Below are 12,565 nucleotides of genomic sequence, written 5' to 3' on the forward strand. Positions count from 1 at the left end.
TTCAATTGTGAATTTTTTTTTGATCATTTTTTTTTTTTTTGATAATGGAAAATAATAATTTAATATCTCAATATGGTGATGATTGTGGTAAATCAGTATTGCCTAATAAACATAAACGTCAATTAAACCACAATAATAATAATGATGATGATGATGTTGATGATCCAACTACAAACAAACGAAATCGAAAAACTATCACTATCGATGACATTATTGATGGATGTTATGGTTTTTTCTTAAACGAAATACCCGATCGACCGGATAATCAATTGAATGGTTTTCATACAATTAGCCTAAAATCAATATTATCAAATGAAAATGGAAAGATAATCGAATCTATTCATTTTAATTTTTTATACAATCTTGAATGGTAATTATTAATTAATTAATTAATTGATTAGCATAATATATTGATTTTTTTTCGTTCACTTTTCTTTTATTCAAAAAAAAATAGGCTTATCGATCACTATCCAGCCAATTGTCGTAATTCTCCCATTTATATTGTTTTTGGTAATAGTCCTCAATCAAGAATTGAATCATGTTCATATTCAAATGTAAAATTATGTAGCATTAAATTGAATGGAATTTATTCTTGTCATCATTCGAAAATGATTATATTACATTATGAAGATGATTCCATTCGGATAATTATTCTTACAGCTAATATGACTCCATTGGATTGGTATACTGTTACACAAGGTATATGGATTAGTCCTAAATTGAAAAAGAATAACTTGAAAGAAGATACATCAAAAACAAATTTCAAAAATGATCTGATTCAATATTTAAAGGCTTATGAACATAAATCTATTGTAATGTGGATCAATATTATCCAAGAATACGATTTTTCACCCATCAATGTATTTTTAATTGGCTCAATTTGTAATTCACATGGAAATGATGATCGTGAATCATTTGGCCATTTGAAAATTCGAAAAATATTGCGAACAAGCCATTATGGACCTACCAACGAAATAAAAAATTGGCCAATCATTTGCCAATTTAGTAGTATTGGATCATTAGGTAAAACACCACAGTCATGGCTAACTGCACAATTTTTGGCTTCGTTTTCAGCCACATATAATGATTTCAATGGCATTAAACCGGAATTAAAATGTATTTATCCGACTATTGAAGATATATTGAATAGCCTGGATAAAAATGGAACTTGTTTTCCATATATCAAATCAACGGCTGATAAACAGCCATATTTGAATGATTTTTTCTATCGATGGAAAGCATCCATATCTGATCGTAATAATGTCATGCCACATATAAAAACGTATGCACGTATATCACCGGATAATAGAAAAATGGCCTGGTTTTGTCTTACATCGGCTAATCTATCGAAAGCTGCATGGGGACATTTAGTTAAAATTGGATCAAAACTTCGGATTTTGAATTACGAACTTGGTGTACTGTTTTTGCCAAAATTGATGGTTTGTTGAAAATGGTTTTTTTTTTCTTTCAATTAATTAAATTAAATTTTGTTTTAATCTTTTTTTTTCTTGCAGATAAATCAAGATTCATTTAGTATTAGCCAAAATAATCCACTTTTCTTGCCTTATGATCTTCCATTGGTTAAATATGATCCAGAAAATGATAAACCATGGATCAATAATAATAATATTAATACTTTCACGGTATGAAATTGTTATTCGTTTATTATTATTGCAGAATATTGACACGTGTTTTCTTTTGATTCTTCAGAAATAGATCATCATAATATAATAATAATTCTCATCATTTCTTTCAACCGACAAAATGTCTAAAAATCATCCTGCTGTCTATGCTGAATCCGAATTATTTAATCAAATTGAAAATAATATTCAAAATTTATCAAAAATATTTAGAAATATATCGAATGGACATATGACCAATGTTGATGTCAATGATTCGATGACATTATTACGAAATTCAATCGCTTCAGCTGCCTCTATTGATGATGTTAATTTTCGCTGCCAATTTTTTCGTATTATCTGTGATGAAAAATATTTGTTCATCAAAGCTATTCAATCATTTTTTGATCGACAATTTGATGATCTATATACTAAACTTGTATCCAATTCCATTGTTGAAAACGATGATGTATCATTGATGTTTATGTTAAAATCACTTCAATTTTTCTTTAATTTATCCAATCTAAATCCACAGCAATTTGAATTTAAAAATTTATCAGAATTTCATTCATTTATTTTGAATAAAAAATATTACAAGTAAGATTTGCTTATTTTTTGATCATTTTTTTTTGATTTTTAAAAAATATTTTTTTTGATTCCATAGATTTTTAAATTTTTACAAACTTGAAAAATCATTGAAAAATGATCATATCCAATATTTATTGAAAAGACTAACAATCGTTTATACTGCTTTATTATTTCGTTGTCTTTCAAATGACACCGTTCGAATGAATGGAATTCTAAACGAAACAATGATTGATACAAGCTTTTGGAATTCATTATTCGATCATATTGAATCTGAATTATCCGAATGGTCATTATGGATATTTTTTCTTGTGTTGAAAGATGAAAAATTTGCCAAAAATTTATTCTGCACCATAACAACAAAACGACAAATCATTTTTCTTGATATCTGTATGGAATTTATTGATGATGAATGCCGAAAACATGAAAAAATTTCGTTGAAAAATATTGAAACTATTAAACCTGATGATTGTCTTAATCTTTTTGATTGTCAATTATGTCCGTTACCAAAAGAATTTATTGAATTTATTAATCAATTATTTCATCATCAAATCAATGAATATTTTTTAAAATCAAATTTTCGACGATAATTCTCATCACGATGATTTGTCGGTTTTTACAAAAATTTCGTCATTTCTTTTAAAAATTATTTCATTTCAATCATATGCTGAAATTTTGAAAAAACAGGATTTATTTGAAAATTTACTCGATATTTTATCATGTTTTCATACAATGAGCAATGATCCTGAATCCATATTCTACACACAAGATCTTCGAACAAGTGGCCAGCAAAAATCATCATGGTTGAAAATCAAGCAATTTTCGGTTTCAAACGAAATATAATTGGATTAATTGCAAATTGTCTACACGAAAATTTTCATGCACAGACACAACTGAGAACATCAGGTCGATTTATAGCTTTATTAAATTCAACCAAAATAGATCGTAATAATCCATTCATTTTACAATGGACAATATTTGCCATACGTAATGCATTGAAAGATAATATAGCAAATCAAGAATTCGTACGAAATCTGCAAAAACAAACGGAAATTTTTGATAATGAAATTTTCGATAAAATTAAATTTATTCGTTAATGTTATTAAATAAATAAAATTCGTTGGTTTATTATTTAAATCGAATATTCATTCATACAAGTAATGTTGTTTGGATTGTTTCAAATCGAACGGAAATGTCCAATAATCAAAAAATAAATGATTCATCATTGAATCATGAAACGAAATCATCATCATCGCAACAACAAAAACAACAAGATCCATTATCGGATCAATTAACGGAACATCCTAGTACAACGAGCCTTGGATTTGGAACCGAAAGCAGTATCACTGTCGTTGTAAGCTTAGAACAAGATGGTATACCTAAACAAACACCGGTGGCAAGTTTTCCATTCGATCAGAAACTTTTCAACAATGATGATATTTTTGATTGTTACCTGATTGCATTCGAATGTAGCCAACATAAACGTCTAGCATTACAAAAGATGTCAAATCAATGTTACTTTTTACCGATCATTAAATTTAACAATGAAAATGATTCATTCGATAAAATTTTCAAAGAATTCATTGATTCCAAGATAATTGCATTGCCTAAAGGAAAAATTTCACCACCCAAATTCATTGATCAATGGCGTGTACAACAACCAAAAACCGAACAATTTTTTGTTCGTTTCATCGTAAAATCAATCATTGAACCAAAAGAAAAGTGTTGTATTGATAGCGATACAGTTCGTTGGCTGAACCAAGATGATCTAAAAAATCTATTGAATCCAATGTCAAAAAATCTTCTTATCTGGGGCCTGGAACCGTTCAACATTCTTAACACACAACAACAGCGTAAAAGTGGCAATCTAAGAGAATGTCAATTTGAAGATATTTTACGATCTAATGATCAGAATATTAACGAATTAATTGAATCGGCGGTTGATTGGAATGAAGATGAACGAAAAGCAATCTATAATGAATATCTTGTCCATTGTTATCCATCGGAAACGATGTCATTCCCGGCATTCATTAGTTTTGCATTCAAAATATCCATACTGAATCATTTTACACCGAATGAATTACGAATGATGTATAAATCATTTGATCGGAATCATAAATTTGCCATTGATTTTCAGCAATTGATCATTGGCATCATATTGATGATGGATGATAATGATATTAGTCATCGTAGCCCATATTGGAATGAACAAAGATTCATATCATTATTTCATTATTATGATTTAGATGATGATAATCGTATCAACAATGAAGAATTGAACAATTTATTTAAAGATTATTATGAAAAACTTGACACATTTCTTGTTGATCATACAGTGATTCCAGAATGGATGAAACAAGAAAAAAGTCGTGATAATTTTGTAATCAATATGATGCAAAAATATACGGATAATTCAACAAACGTGACGGCAACACAATTGGAAAAAATTGTGAAAGAATTTTCACAATCATATTCACAAATACCACAAATGTGGCAGCTATTATATCGAATGCCATTCAATGTTCTGTCATATGCATCGGTTACGTTTTGTTATCGAAAAACATTTCAATCATCTTATTACGGTGATTTGTATTTGAATGGTGATTACAAACAACAACAACGATGGCAACAAATTAAATGTCAGAATTGTTTACGAAATCGATTTGCTCTTTCAAATCAAGTAATTTGTCTATCACTTGAAGGTGAAATCAGTGACATCATAAGGCTGGAACCATTTTCCCCAAAATCAACATTATCATTCATTGTAGATATACCGGATGATGATATATATCTGTTGACCATTGATGTTTTAGTTCGATTACAGCGTTTATCATTATTTTTATTTGGCAATGAAAGATTTAAAGCTGCTGCTGTTAATAATAATGAACATGAAGAATTGTTGAGAAATTGGTTTTTCCCATCACGAATGGAAATGTTGGAAACGATACGAATCATTGTGCAGACTACGATGGAAATATTTGCTAAAGAACGGCGTTGTATTGAAATTCAATCACCATGTTATGTATTTGGTGATTTACATGGTAATTTCAAAGATCTTATAACATATTCACAATATTTTTGGAAATGTTCACCATTTTTGAATACTGGCAAATATCTCTTTTTGGGCGATTATGTTGACCGTGGTGATCATGGTATCGAAGTGGTTATATTTTTGTTTTGTTTCAAAATATTGGCACCAAATAATTTCTATATGATTCGTGGTAATCATGAAATACGTGATGTACAACGGCGATTTACATTTTTTGCTGAATGTGAAAAACGTCTTAGTGTTGAAATCTGGGACCTGATTAATGATTGTTTTGATTGTATGCCATTGGCTGCCGTTATTGATGATTGTATTTTTGGTGTTCATGGTGGAATTCCGGCAACTATTTCGACTATTAAACAAATTTATGATATTCCAACACCGTTATCGAATCCATTACGACAAAATATTGCTGCATGGGAAATGCTGTAAGTTTTCCAGTTTATCCAGAATCCAATTTTTTTTAACTTAGTTAATCATATATTCTAGTTGGAATGATCCAATCAATAATGAAGAATTATTATTACTACCGAAAGAACAACGTAAATATCTTACCGATTCAGCAAAAGGATTTGGTAGAAATTTTAAACGTGGTACTGGATATTTATTCAGTGAAAATGCTTTGAAAAAATTTCGAGAAAAAAATGGCATCGATTTTATTATACGTGCACATGAAGTTTTCGCTGATGGATTTTATCTCTATTCGCGTGGAAAAATTATTACTATTTTTTCTTCATCCGGTTATTCATTTCCATCGAATTCGGCTTCCGTTTCGTTAATATCGAATAATAAGATTCGAATAATAAAAATTTAAAAAAAAAATCTCTCGTGTATGTTGTCATCATGTATCATTGACAATTGGCAAACATTCAGCCATGGCAAGATTGAAGAAAAATTGTTCAACATTTGGTGAGGAAAATTTTTCCTTTAATCTAGATTTTCTTATCACTGAATTATCATCATCCACCAATGACGACGAAGAGTACAGGTTATTTAATAATTCATTGGTTTTTTTTGATATTTCATCCACAACATCTTGATCGGTAGAGCTTTGCTTTTCAGCTACACGAACAAATGTGATAGCAACATCTTTATGTGTTTTGGTCATCATGAATGTTTCTTTTGCTCTATGTGAAATAGTTATTTCGATTGTAGCTAGATTTATATAAACATCATAAAGATCTTCATGTTCTTCAATACGTGGATCATTAAATGTTGATAGAAAATTTTCACGACATTTCAAATCATTAATCTGTTCTGGACATTGTAGATCAACATTCGGAATGAATTGTTCATCGAGCATGTTTAATCGATGTTGTATGAACAATGGTAATGCCATAACAAATTCAAATAATGTCCGTGTATCATTTCCATAGATTATGATTCTTTTCTTCAACAATAATGCCGTGTAAATGAGAATCACATCCAATGAAAACATTTTTATAATTGACCGTAATTGTGATTGTAATTTTTTCATATCAAATTCATTTTCAATACAATTGTCACGTTGAAAATAAAGTATTCGTTTACCATCATCACCATTATCATTGATCATCACTTCAATACGATCCATAATTATCAAAGTTAGATATTCATTCAATAATTTTTGAATAGAATTTTCAGTCAGAAAAATTTCAGCAAAAATTTTTAATAATTTTTGATAATATTTTGGATAGAAATCGATAGTCAACAATACAAAACTGAATCTTTTCGATTGATTGGTAAGGATGTAGATGAATTTTTCACGTATTTTATAGAAAGTAAATTTTCCTATTTAAAATCAATATAATATGCAAAGAAAATTTATATATTTAAATTAATTATCATCATCATTAGCAAATGTTTATCACCTACCATAGTCATATGTGAATATTGTTGACAATGAGGACGATGATGATGATGATGATGATATGGCTAAACGTTTTTCAATAAAAAAACGTACATCATTATCAATAGATGGATAAGTCCAACGCCATAAATATCGACTACTACCAATTATTTCAATTTCATCAACCATAAATTCATCAACATCATCCATTCGTTCTTCAATCAAATGTATTGACAATAATGTTTCATATGATTTTAACATTGTGTTTTTGTTGTTGTTGAAATTATTCTATCTTATGACTGAATTATCAATGAAATTCATTATCCACAAATTCCTTGTTGTTGTCATTGTTTGTGAATTCTATTGGCACGACGAAAAAAAAAATTCCGGATCATGCGCTACGATTCTGTTGAGCAAATACTAACGAAAAAAAAAATTGGAACACTAATTTTGGCGCCGATTCTTTCATAATTGCTGTAACTGGTTGGAACTATTGTCAGTGGATATAACAAAATTATCATTGAATTCAATGATTACAAAGACCAAAAAAAAAAAAATTTCGTACCAGACACTCATAATGTAACCGATAAGATTATCATTAATGTAAATATTGTCTTTGTGTTTTTTTTTTTTTTTTTTTTTTTTTGATTTGTTTCGTTCGATACTATGTTTTTGGTCATTTTTCTTTATTGTAGAAAATTTTGACGATTTACTTAAATTCGACTTTCATCGAGCAAAATCTTTTCATCGAACAACAACAACAACAACAACAATGCCATTCAATATAACATTTTTACGAAAAAATTGTACAGAAAATGAAAAAACTTATAAACAACGTAAATCATTTGGTTAGTGCAATCATTAAAACAAATTCAAACTAATAAATTTTTGCTCTGTTCAAAATTCATTTATAGCTATGCGCCGTGAAGAAGTATTGGGAATTCGGACAAAATTTCCAAATAAAATTCCGGTAAGAATTTAAAAATTGAAAATGGATTCAAATGAAAAATTGAAATTAACATTTCTATATTTGAAGATTATTGTTGAACGTTCACCAAAAGAACGATCATTACCACGATTGGATAAGACTAAATTTCTTGTTCCACAAGAATTATCAATGGGAAAATTTATGACTATAATCAGGTAAAATGGAATGAATAAAAATTTGAAAAATTTTACGATATAATCAATTATTATTATAAACCAATACAGAAATCGAATGAATTTAAACACACGATATTCAATGCATTTCATGATCAATAATAAAACAGTAGCGGTTGGAATGACTCGTACAATGAACGAAATATATAAAGAACATAAAGATAAAGATGGTTTTCTTTACATAACATATTCATCGCAAGAAATTTTTGGGTAAAATTTTACACCCTTCAATTTATTGATCAAGAAAGAATCCAAAAAAATGGACATTATGTACATATTGAAAAAATCATAATAAAAATTATAGTGAAAAAAATACGACCCAAATCTATTATCATTAGAATCCATATTTTGCTCTTGTCTGTGATTTCGATAGACGATTCTGTGCCCATTGATTTTTTAATTCTAATTCACGTTTTTTAGCCTGATAAGCAAGAAATGTAATCTGATTCTTTCGTTTGGCCGTTGAATTTGGTGCTTTTGCTTCCAGTGCTTCATCTACGATATCTTTTTCCAATGAAATATTTTTTAACCAATCTTTGTTTTCTGACAAATGTTGATTAAGATTTACATCGATAATTTTGATATTCTCAGTATTATCATCGAATTTTGATGCAATGTATTTTTTATATGTTATGTCATCATTTGGATCAAGATAATGGATCGATGATTGTTCTTCTTGTTCGATTGGTTTGGATGGGCCATAAATTGGTGCCGATATTTTTTCCTTTTCAGCTTGGTATGATGATGAACAGGGTTCAGGTGGATAGTTGAAATCCATAACTGTTTTATTATTCGTATCTTCTGTCAGCCAAGGTTTTGGAATCATTTTGATTTTAACATTATCATCATCATCAGCATCATCGTCGTCATTGTCTGAATCAGCGAAAAAGAAATTTGAAACACTTTCTTTTTCTACCGTTTTTAATTTTGTAGATAATGAAGTTTTTTCAGAAGCTTTTGTACGATTCGAAACAGAATTCGGAACCAAAGAAACTAGAGAAGAGGTTGTTGATCCATTTGTGGTTTGTTTATCGCTGTTTATGATAGTTGTTTTAGGTTTAGGCAACATTGATATCAAACTTGAACCTTTTTCCGAACGTTTCATGCGTTTTCGTGCACGATTATCTTCATCATCGGAATCACTATCTTGTCGATTCGTCACTAAGTCATCATCAAAAGCTTTAATTTGTATCCGAGAATTCGATGTGATGAAATTTGTTGGTTTTGTAAGACTTTTAAAAGTTAATGAAGAAAGTGATGATGATAATGATGGACGAGAATGAACATTTGTGGATTTTATATCTGAAATTGAATGAATCGATTTCTGTTCATTTGATTCGGATGGCAAAGTTTCTGAAATTACATCGGATTCATTTTCATCATCATCATCACTAGAACCATAATTAACCAAGGACATTTTTTTCGGCTAAAAATTGAATGAAAAACGAAAATTTTCAACGATAAAATTTGGTGAGCCAGAATAAATGTTTATGTCAACGTTTGGTGCGCTTCGATCGCTGTTGTTTTTCTTTTTTTTTGGATACGTAATCATCATCATTCGAATGAATTTGAATAATAATTTTTCGCTCTAGTGATAATTCTCATTCCATTTTTAAATCAAAACAAAATGGGCCTTTGTAAATGTCCTAAACGTAAAGTGACCAATCAATTTTGTTTCGAACATCAAGTGAATGTCTGCGAATATTGTATGATTGATGGCCAACATAAAACGGTAAGCTGAATGTTTTTTTTTATCATAAATTTAAATTTAATTTCATTCATTATTTAGTGCATTGTTGGCCCGTATATGAACTGGTTGGATAATAGTAGCTATGAAAGTCAATGTAATCTATGTCGAACAGATTTGAATACAAGCCAATGTGTTCGGCTTTGCTGTTACCGTATGTTGTTGATTCTTTTTAATTTAAAATTTACAATAATCTTGCCCTTTCCCTAATCATAGATATTGTTCATCTTGAATGTCTTGATAGATATGCCAGTAAATTTTCGCCGAATACAGCACCGGCCGGTTATACTTGTCCATGCTGTATGAAACCAATTTTTTCATTTACATCTCGTACACCGATAACCATACAATTGGAGCAATTACTTTCATCATATGCATGGGCTAAAGAAGGTATTAGCCTTCTAAACAGTGGTGAAAATTCACAATCATCGGCTATGAATGGTCAGGCAAGTTTTTCATCATTACTTGATGATTCTACCAAAATTACTATGCCATCAACATCAACATCAACAGCGATAGAAAATCGTCAGGAAAATTTTCAGCCAAGAATTCTACACAATTCTTTACATACGAAAATGAATTATTCAACCGCGGCACCAATCAATGTAAGCAATGTGACCAGTTTCATATCAACAAATAGTGATCTAAGTTTTGGTTCAACATCATCGATGAGATCAAAATTCGATAATGAATCACGTCGTCCGTTACTTTCAAGTGTAAATGAAATAGCCGAAGATAAATATCGAACCAAATCACCGGTCGAATTTTTTTCACGTTGGTTAAGGTAATTGATGATGATAAATGATAAGCTATAACAAAACTAATAATTTTTAATTTATTTCATAGATCAAGATCTACATATATAAAAAATCAACGTACAATGTCCAGCTTGAATCTGTATAAGAAATTCATTATCTATGGATTTTTGGCGTTCCTATTTCTATTCATTGTTATTCATTATTTCATCAAATATGGTCGACAATCGGCCGAGAATGATCCATTTCTTAATCCAGAATTTGATCCAAACATTCGTAATCATGAAGATTAATTTTCAAAGTTTTATTCTTTTGAAATCAAATATCCAGTCTGTGAATAATAATTGATTTATTGGAAAAAAATATTGAAATAAATTTAACAGATTTTATAATGACAATCAGATTCATCAAACATTTGTCTTAGACGATGATAATTTGGTTTGTCCCCATCGATCAGATCACAAACATAGGTAATTTCATCGAATACTGTCGAACGACCGGATTCAATGAAACCAAATATTTCGGTAAACATACGTTGTGAATGAATATTGGATGTTTTAATTTTTGCCTGAAATTTTTGAATACCCAGAATTTCGTGACCAAATTTCATCATTAACATTGTCGCTTCACGACCATAGCCTTTTCGTCGTGCACTTTGTTCGGCAATCATAATTTCAATTTCAGCCATCGGTGCTTGTTCATTATCATTATCATCATCATCATCATGGCAAATGTATAGATTAACATCACCAATCATTGATTCAATTTCACATTCAATTGGATCATTCGGCAAATTTTTCTGTTTCATTTCGGATTCATAATGTTTACGATCTAAAATGATGAATGTACATTTCTCAGGATCATTATTCCATGATTCAAGCATTTTATATTCATCTTCTAATGTTAATGGTTCAGAACCGGTCAAATATTGTAGTTGTGGATCTTGCATCCAGCTATTATAACGTGATACATGATGTGATCGATAGGGAACCAATATCAAACGATTGGACCATATTTGATGTTTCTGTTTCATTTCGACGTTTTTCACTAACACACGTTCGACGTTGGACATTTTGTTTTATATTGTGTTGAATTAAAATTTAAATTTGAATAAAAAAGAATTGAAATTTAAAGTTGCAAAATGAATGTTTATTTTTTTTGAAGCAAAAGTAACTTTTACATTTTGTTTATAAAAGAGGAAGAGAATATATTTAGATTTCTTTCACTTGAAGTCCTGGTGGTAGTGATTGTTTCAATTTTTCTGCCTTTTCCTTATCATTGATGACCAACGTGTAAAGATATTTCGAACAACGAACCTTGAATTTTGTTACGTTATCCTTATTCTTCTTGATTTTCACCGATTTTGCATCTTTACGACGAGCAGTAAGAAGAAAATCTTTTATTTCTTTGATTTCTTTAGGCATTTTGAAAAAATGTTATGCACTACCTGATTTAGGATAGAAGAAAAAATTAATTTTGATCGTAAAACATGAAGAAAATCAAATAAAAATTTACCAAAAAATTTTTGCCAAATCACAATGTGGCCTGAGACGAAAGAAAGCGTGAGAGGAAAAGGAAAAAACAGACTATTTCAACCAAAAAAGTATACCCAACCGACTTTTAGAATATGGATGGCGCTGCATTCGCCATATTTATAATAATAATTTTTTTTAATTCTGACAAGAAATGGGAGTTTAATTCAAAATTTCAAAATTAAAATTCATTTCGATTCATCTTTTTTTTCAGCCTCAGTTGATTGTATCATGGTCTTGATTATCTTGCTGTTTTGAGTTGAGGAAATTTAGAATATCATGATGAAGCAAT

The 12,565-nt window shown here is 29.4% G+C and overlaps 8 protein-coding genes across 8 annotated transcripts; 5 read left to right on the plus strand and 3 right to left on the minus strand.

Moving 5' to 3' along the window:
- Positions 1-4: 4 nt before the first annotated feature.
- Positions 5-2,216, plus strand: gkt (tyrosyl-DNA phosphodiesterase glaikit). The gene is made up of 4 exons (XM_047054324.2): positions 5-370; positions 455-1,439; positions 1,515-1,643; positions 1,711-2,216. Exons 1-4 carry the CDS (start codon positions 45-47, stop codon positions 1,714-1,716), a joined length of 1,446 nt encoding a protein of 481 aa, XP_046910280.2. The 5' UTR covers positions 5-44; the 3' UTR covers positions 1,717-2,216.
- Positions 1,765-3,341, plus strand: LOC124491647 (uncharacterized). The gene is given in 4 exon segments (XM_075732854.1): positions 1,765-2,216; positions 2,284-2,785; positions 2,826-2,996; positions 2,999-3,341. Coding segments are annotated over 4 exon segments (1,428 nt in total). The 3' UTR covers positions 3,302-3,341.
- LOC124491642 (uncharacterized) lies at positions 3,279-6,072 on the plus strand. The gene is made up of 2 exons (XM_047054322.2): positions 3,279-5,678; positions 5,740-6,072. Exons 1-2 carry the CDS (start codon positions 3,397-3,399, stop codon positions 6,062-6,064), a joined length of 2,607 nt encoding a protein of 868 aa, XP_046910278.2. The 5' UTR covers positions 3,279-3,396; the 3' UTR covers positions 6,065-6,072.
- Positions 4,476-7,383, minus strand: LOC124491648 (DENN domain-containing protein 10). Its single transcript, XM_047054327.2, has 3 exons — positions 7,105-7,383; positions 5,806-7,020; positions 4,476-5,735 (listed from the first exon to the last, which is right to left on the minus strand). Exons 1-2 carry the CDS (start codon positions 7,337-7,339, stop codon positions 6,092-6,094), a joined length of 1,164 nt encoding a protein of 387 aa, XP_046910283.2. The 5' UTR covers positions 7,340-7,383; the 3' UTR covers positions 4,476-5,735; positions 5,806-6,091.
- On the plus strand, positions 7,259-8,554 carry LOC124491652 (microtubule-associated protein 1 light chain 3 gamma). The gene is made up of 5 exons (XM_047054331.2): positions 7,259-7,681; positions 7,774-7,926; positions 7,993-8,048; positions 8,115-8,221; positions 8,291-8,554. Exons 2-5 carry the CDS (start codon positions 7,851-7,853, stop codon positions 8,451-8,453), a joined length of 402 nt encoding a protein of 133 aa, XP_046910287.1. The 5' UTR covers positions 7,259-7,681; positions 7,774-7,850; the 3' UTR covers positions 8,454-8,554.
- On the minus strand, positions 8,443-9,725 carry LOC124491649 (uncharacterized). The gene has a single exon (XM_047054328.2). It carries the CDS (start codon positions 9,654-9,656, stop codon positions 8,574-8,576), a length of 1,083 nt encoding a protein of 360 aa, XP_046910284.2. The 5' UTR covers positions 9,657-9,725; the 3' UTR covers positions 8,443-8,573.
- A 32-nt stretch (positions 9,726-9,757) lies between these two features.
- Positions 9,758-12,189, plus strand: LOC124491650 (zinc finger protein-like 1 homolog). The gene is made up of 4 exons (XM_047054329.2): positions 9,758-9,971; positions 10,029-10,140; positions 10,203-10,770; positions 10,833-12,189. The coding sequence occupies exons 1-4, from the start codon at positions 9,867-9,869 to the stop codon at positions 11,032-11,034; spliced, it is 987 nt and encodes a 328-aa protein (XP_046910285.2). The 5' UTR covers positions 9,758-9,866; the 3' UTR covers positions 11,035-12,189.
- Mnat9 (microtubule-associated Nat9) lies at positions 11,079-11,813 on the minus strand. The gene has a single exon (XM_047054330.2). It carries the CDS (start codon positions 11,811-11,813, stop codon positions 11,118-11,120), a length of 696 nt encoding a protein of 231 aa, XP_046910286.2. The 3' UTR covers positions 11,079-11,117.
- Positions 12,190-12,565: the final 376 nt, after the last annotated feature.

The sequence above is a fragment of the Dermatophagoides farinae genome, chromosome 1 (assembly GCF_024713945.1).
Source record: "Dermatophagoides farinae isolate YC_2012a chromosome 1, ASM2471394v1, whole genome shotgun sequence".
Classification (NCBI taxonomy): domain Eukaryota; kingdom Metazoa; phylum Arthropoda; class Arachnida; order Sarcoptiformes; family Pyroglyphidae; genus Dermatophagoides; species Dermatophagoides farinae.

Coding starts and splice junctions, on each gene's coding strand:
- gkt (XM_047054324.2), top strand. CDS start 45: ATGGAAAATAATAATTTAATATCTCAATATGGTGATGATTGTGGTAAA. Junction 371..454: donor TTTTTATACAATCTTGAATG/GTAATTATTAAT, acceptor AAAAAAAAATAG/GCTTATCGATCACTATCCAG. Junction 1,440..1,514: donor TGTTTTTGCCAAAATTGATG/GTTTGTTGAAAA, acceptor TTTTTCTTGCAG/ATAAATCAAGATTCATTTAG.
- LOC124491642 (XM_047054322.2), top strand. CDS start 3,397: ATGTCCAATAATCAAAAAATAAATGATTCATCATTGAATCATGAAACG. Junction 5,679..5,739: donor ATTGCTGCATGGGAAATGCT/GTAAGTTTTCCA, acceptor CATATATTCTAG/TTGGAATGATCCAATCAATA.
- LOC124491648 (XM_047054327.2), bottom strand. CDS start 7,339: ATGTTAAAATCATATGAAACATTATTGTCAATACATTTGATTGAAGAA. Junction 7,021..7,104: donor AATATTCACATATGACTATG/GTAGGTGATAAA, acceptor GATTTTAAATAG/GAAAATTTACTTTCTATAAA.
- LOC124491652 (XM_047054331.2), top strand. CDS start 7,851: ATGCCATTCAATATAACATTTTTACGAAAAAATTGTACAGAAAATGAA. Junction 8,049..8,114: donor AATTTCCAAATAAAATTCCG/GTAAGAATTTAA, acceptor CTATATTTGAAG/ATTATTGTTGAACGTTCACC. Junction 8,222..8,290: donor AAATTTATGACTATAATCAG/GTAAAATGGAAT, acceptor AAACCAATACAG/AAATCGAATGAATTTAAACA.
- LOC124491649 (XM_047054328.2), bottom strand. CDS start 9,656: ATGTCCTTGGTTAATTATGGTTCTAGTGATGATGATGATGAAAATGAA.
- LOC124491650 (XM_047054329.2), top strand. CDS start 9,867: ATGGGCCTTTGTAAATGTCCTAAACGTAAAGTGACCAATCAATTTTGT. Junction 9,972..10,028: donor TTGATGGCCAACATAAAACG/GTAAGCTGAATG, acceptor TTCATTATTTAG/TGCATTGTTGGCCCGTATAT. Junction 10,141..10,202: donor TGTTCGGCTTTGCTGTTACC/GTATGTTGTTGA, acceptor CCCTAATCATAG/ATATTGTTCATCTTGAATGT.
- Mnat9 (XM_047054330.2), bottom strand. CDS start 11,813: ATGTCCAACGTCGAACGTGTGTTAGTGAAAAACGTCGAAATGAAACAG.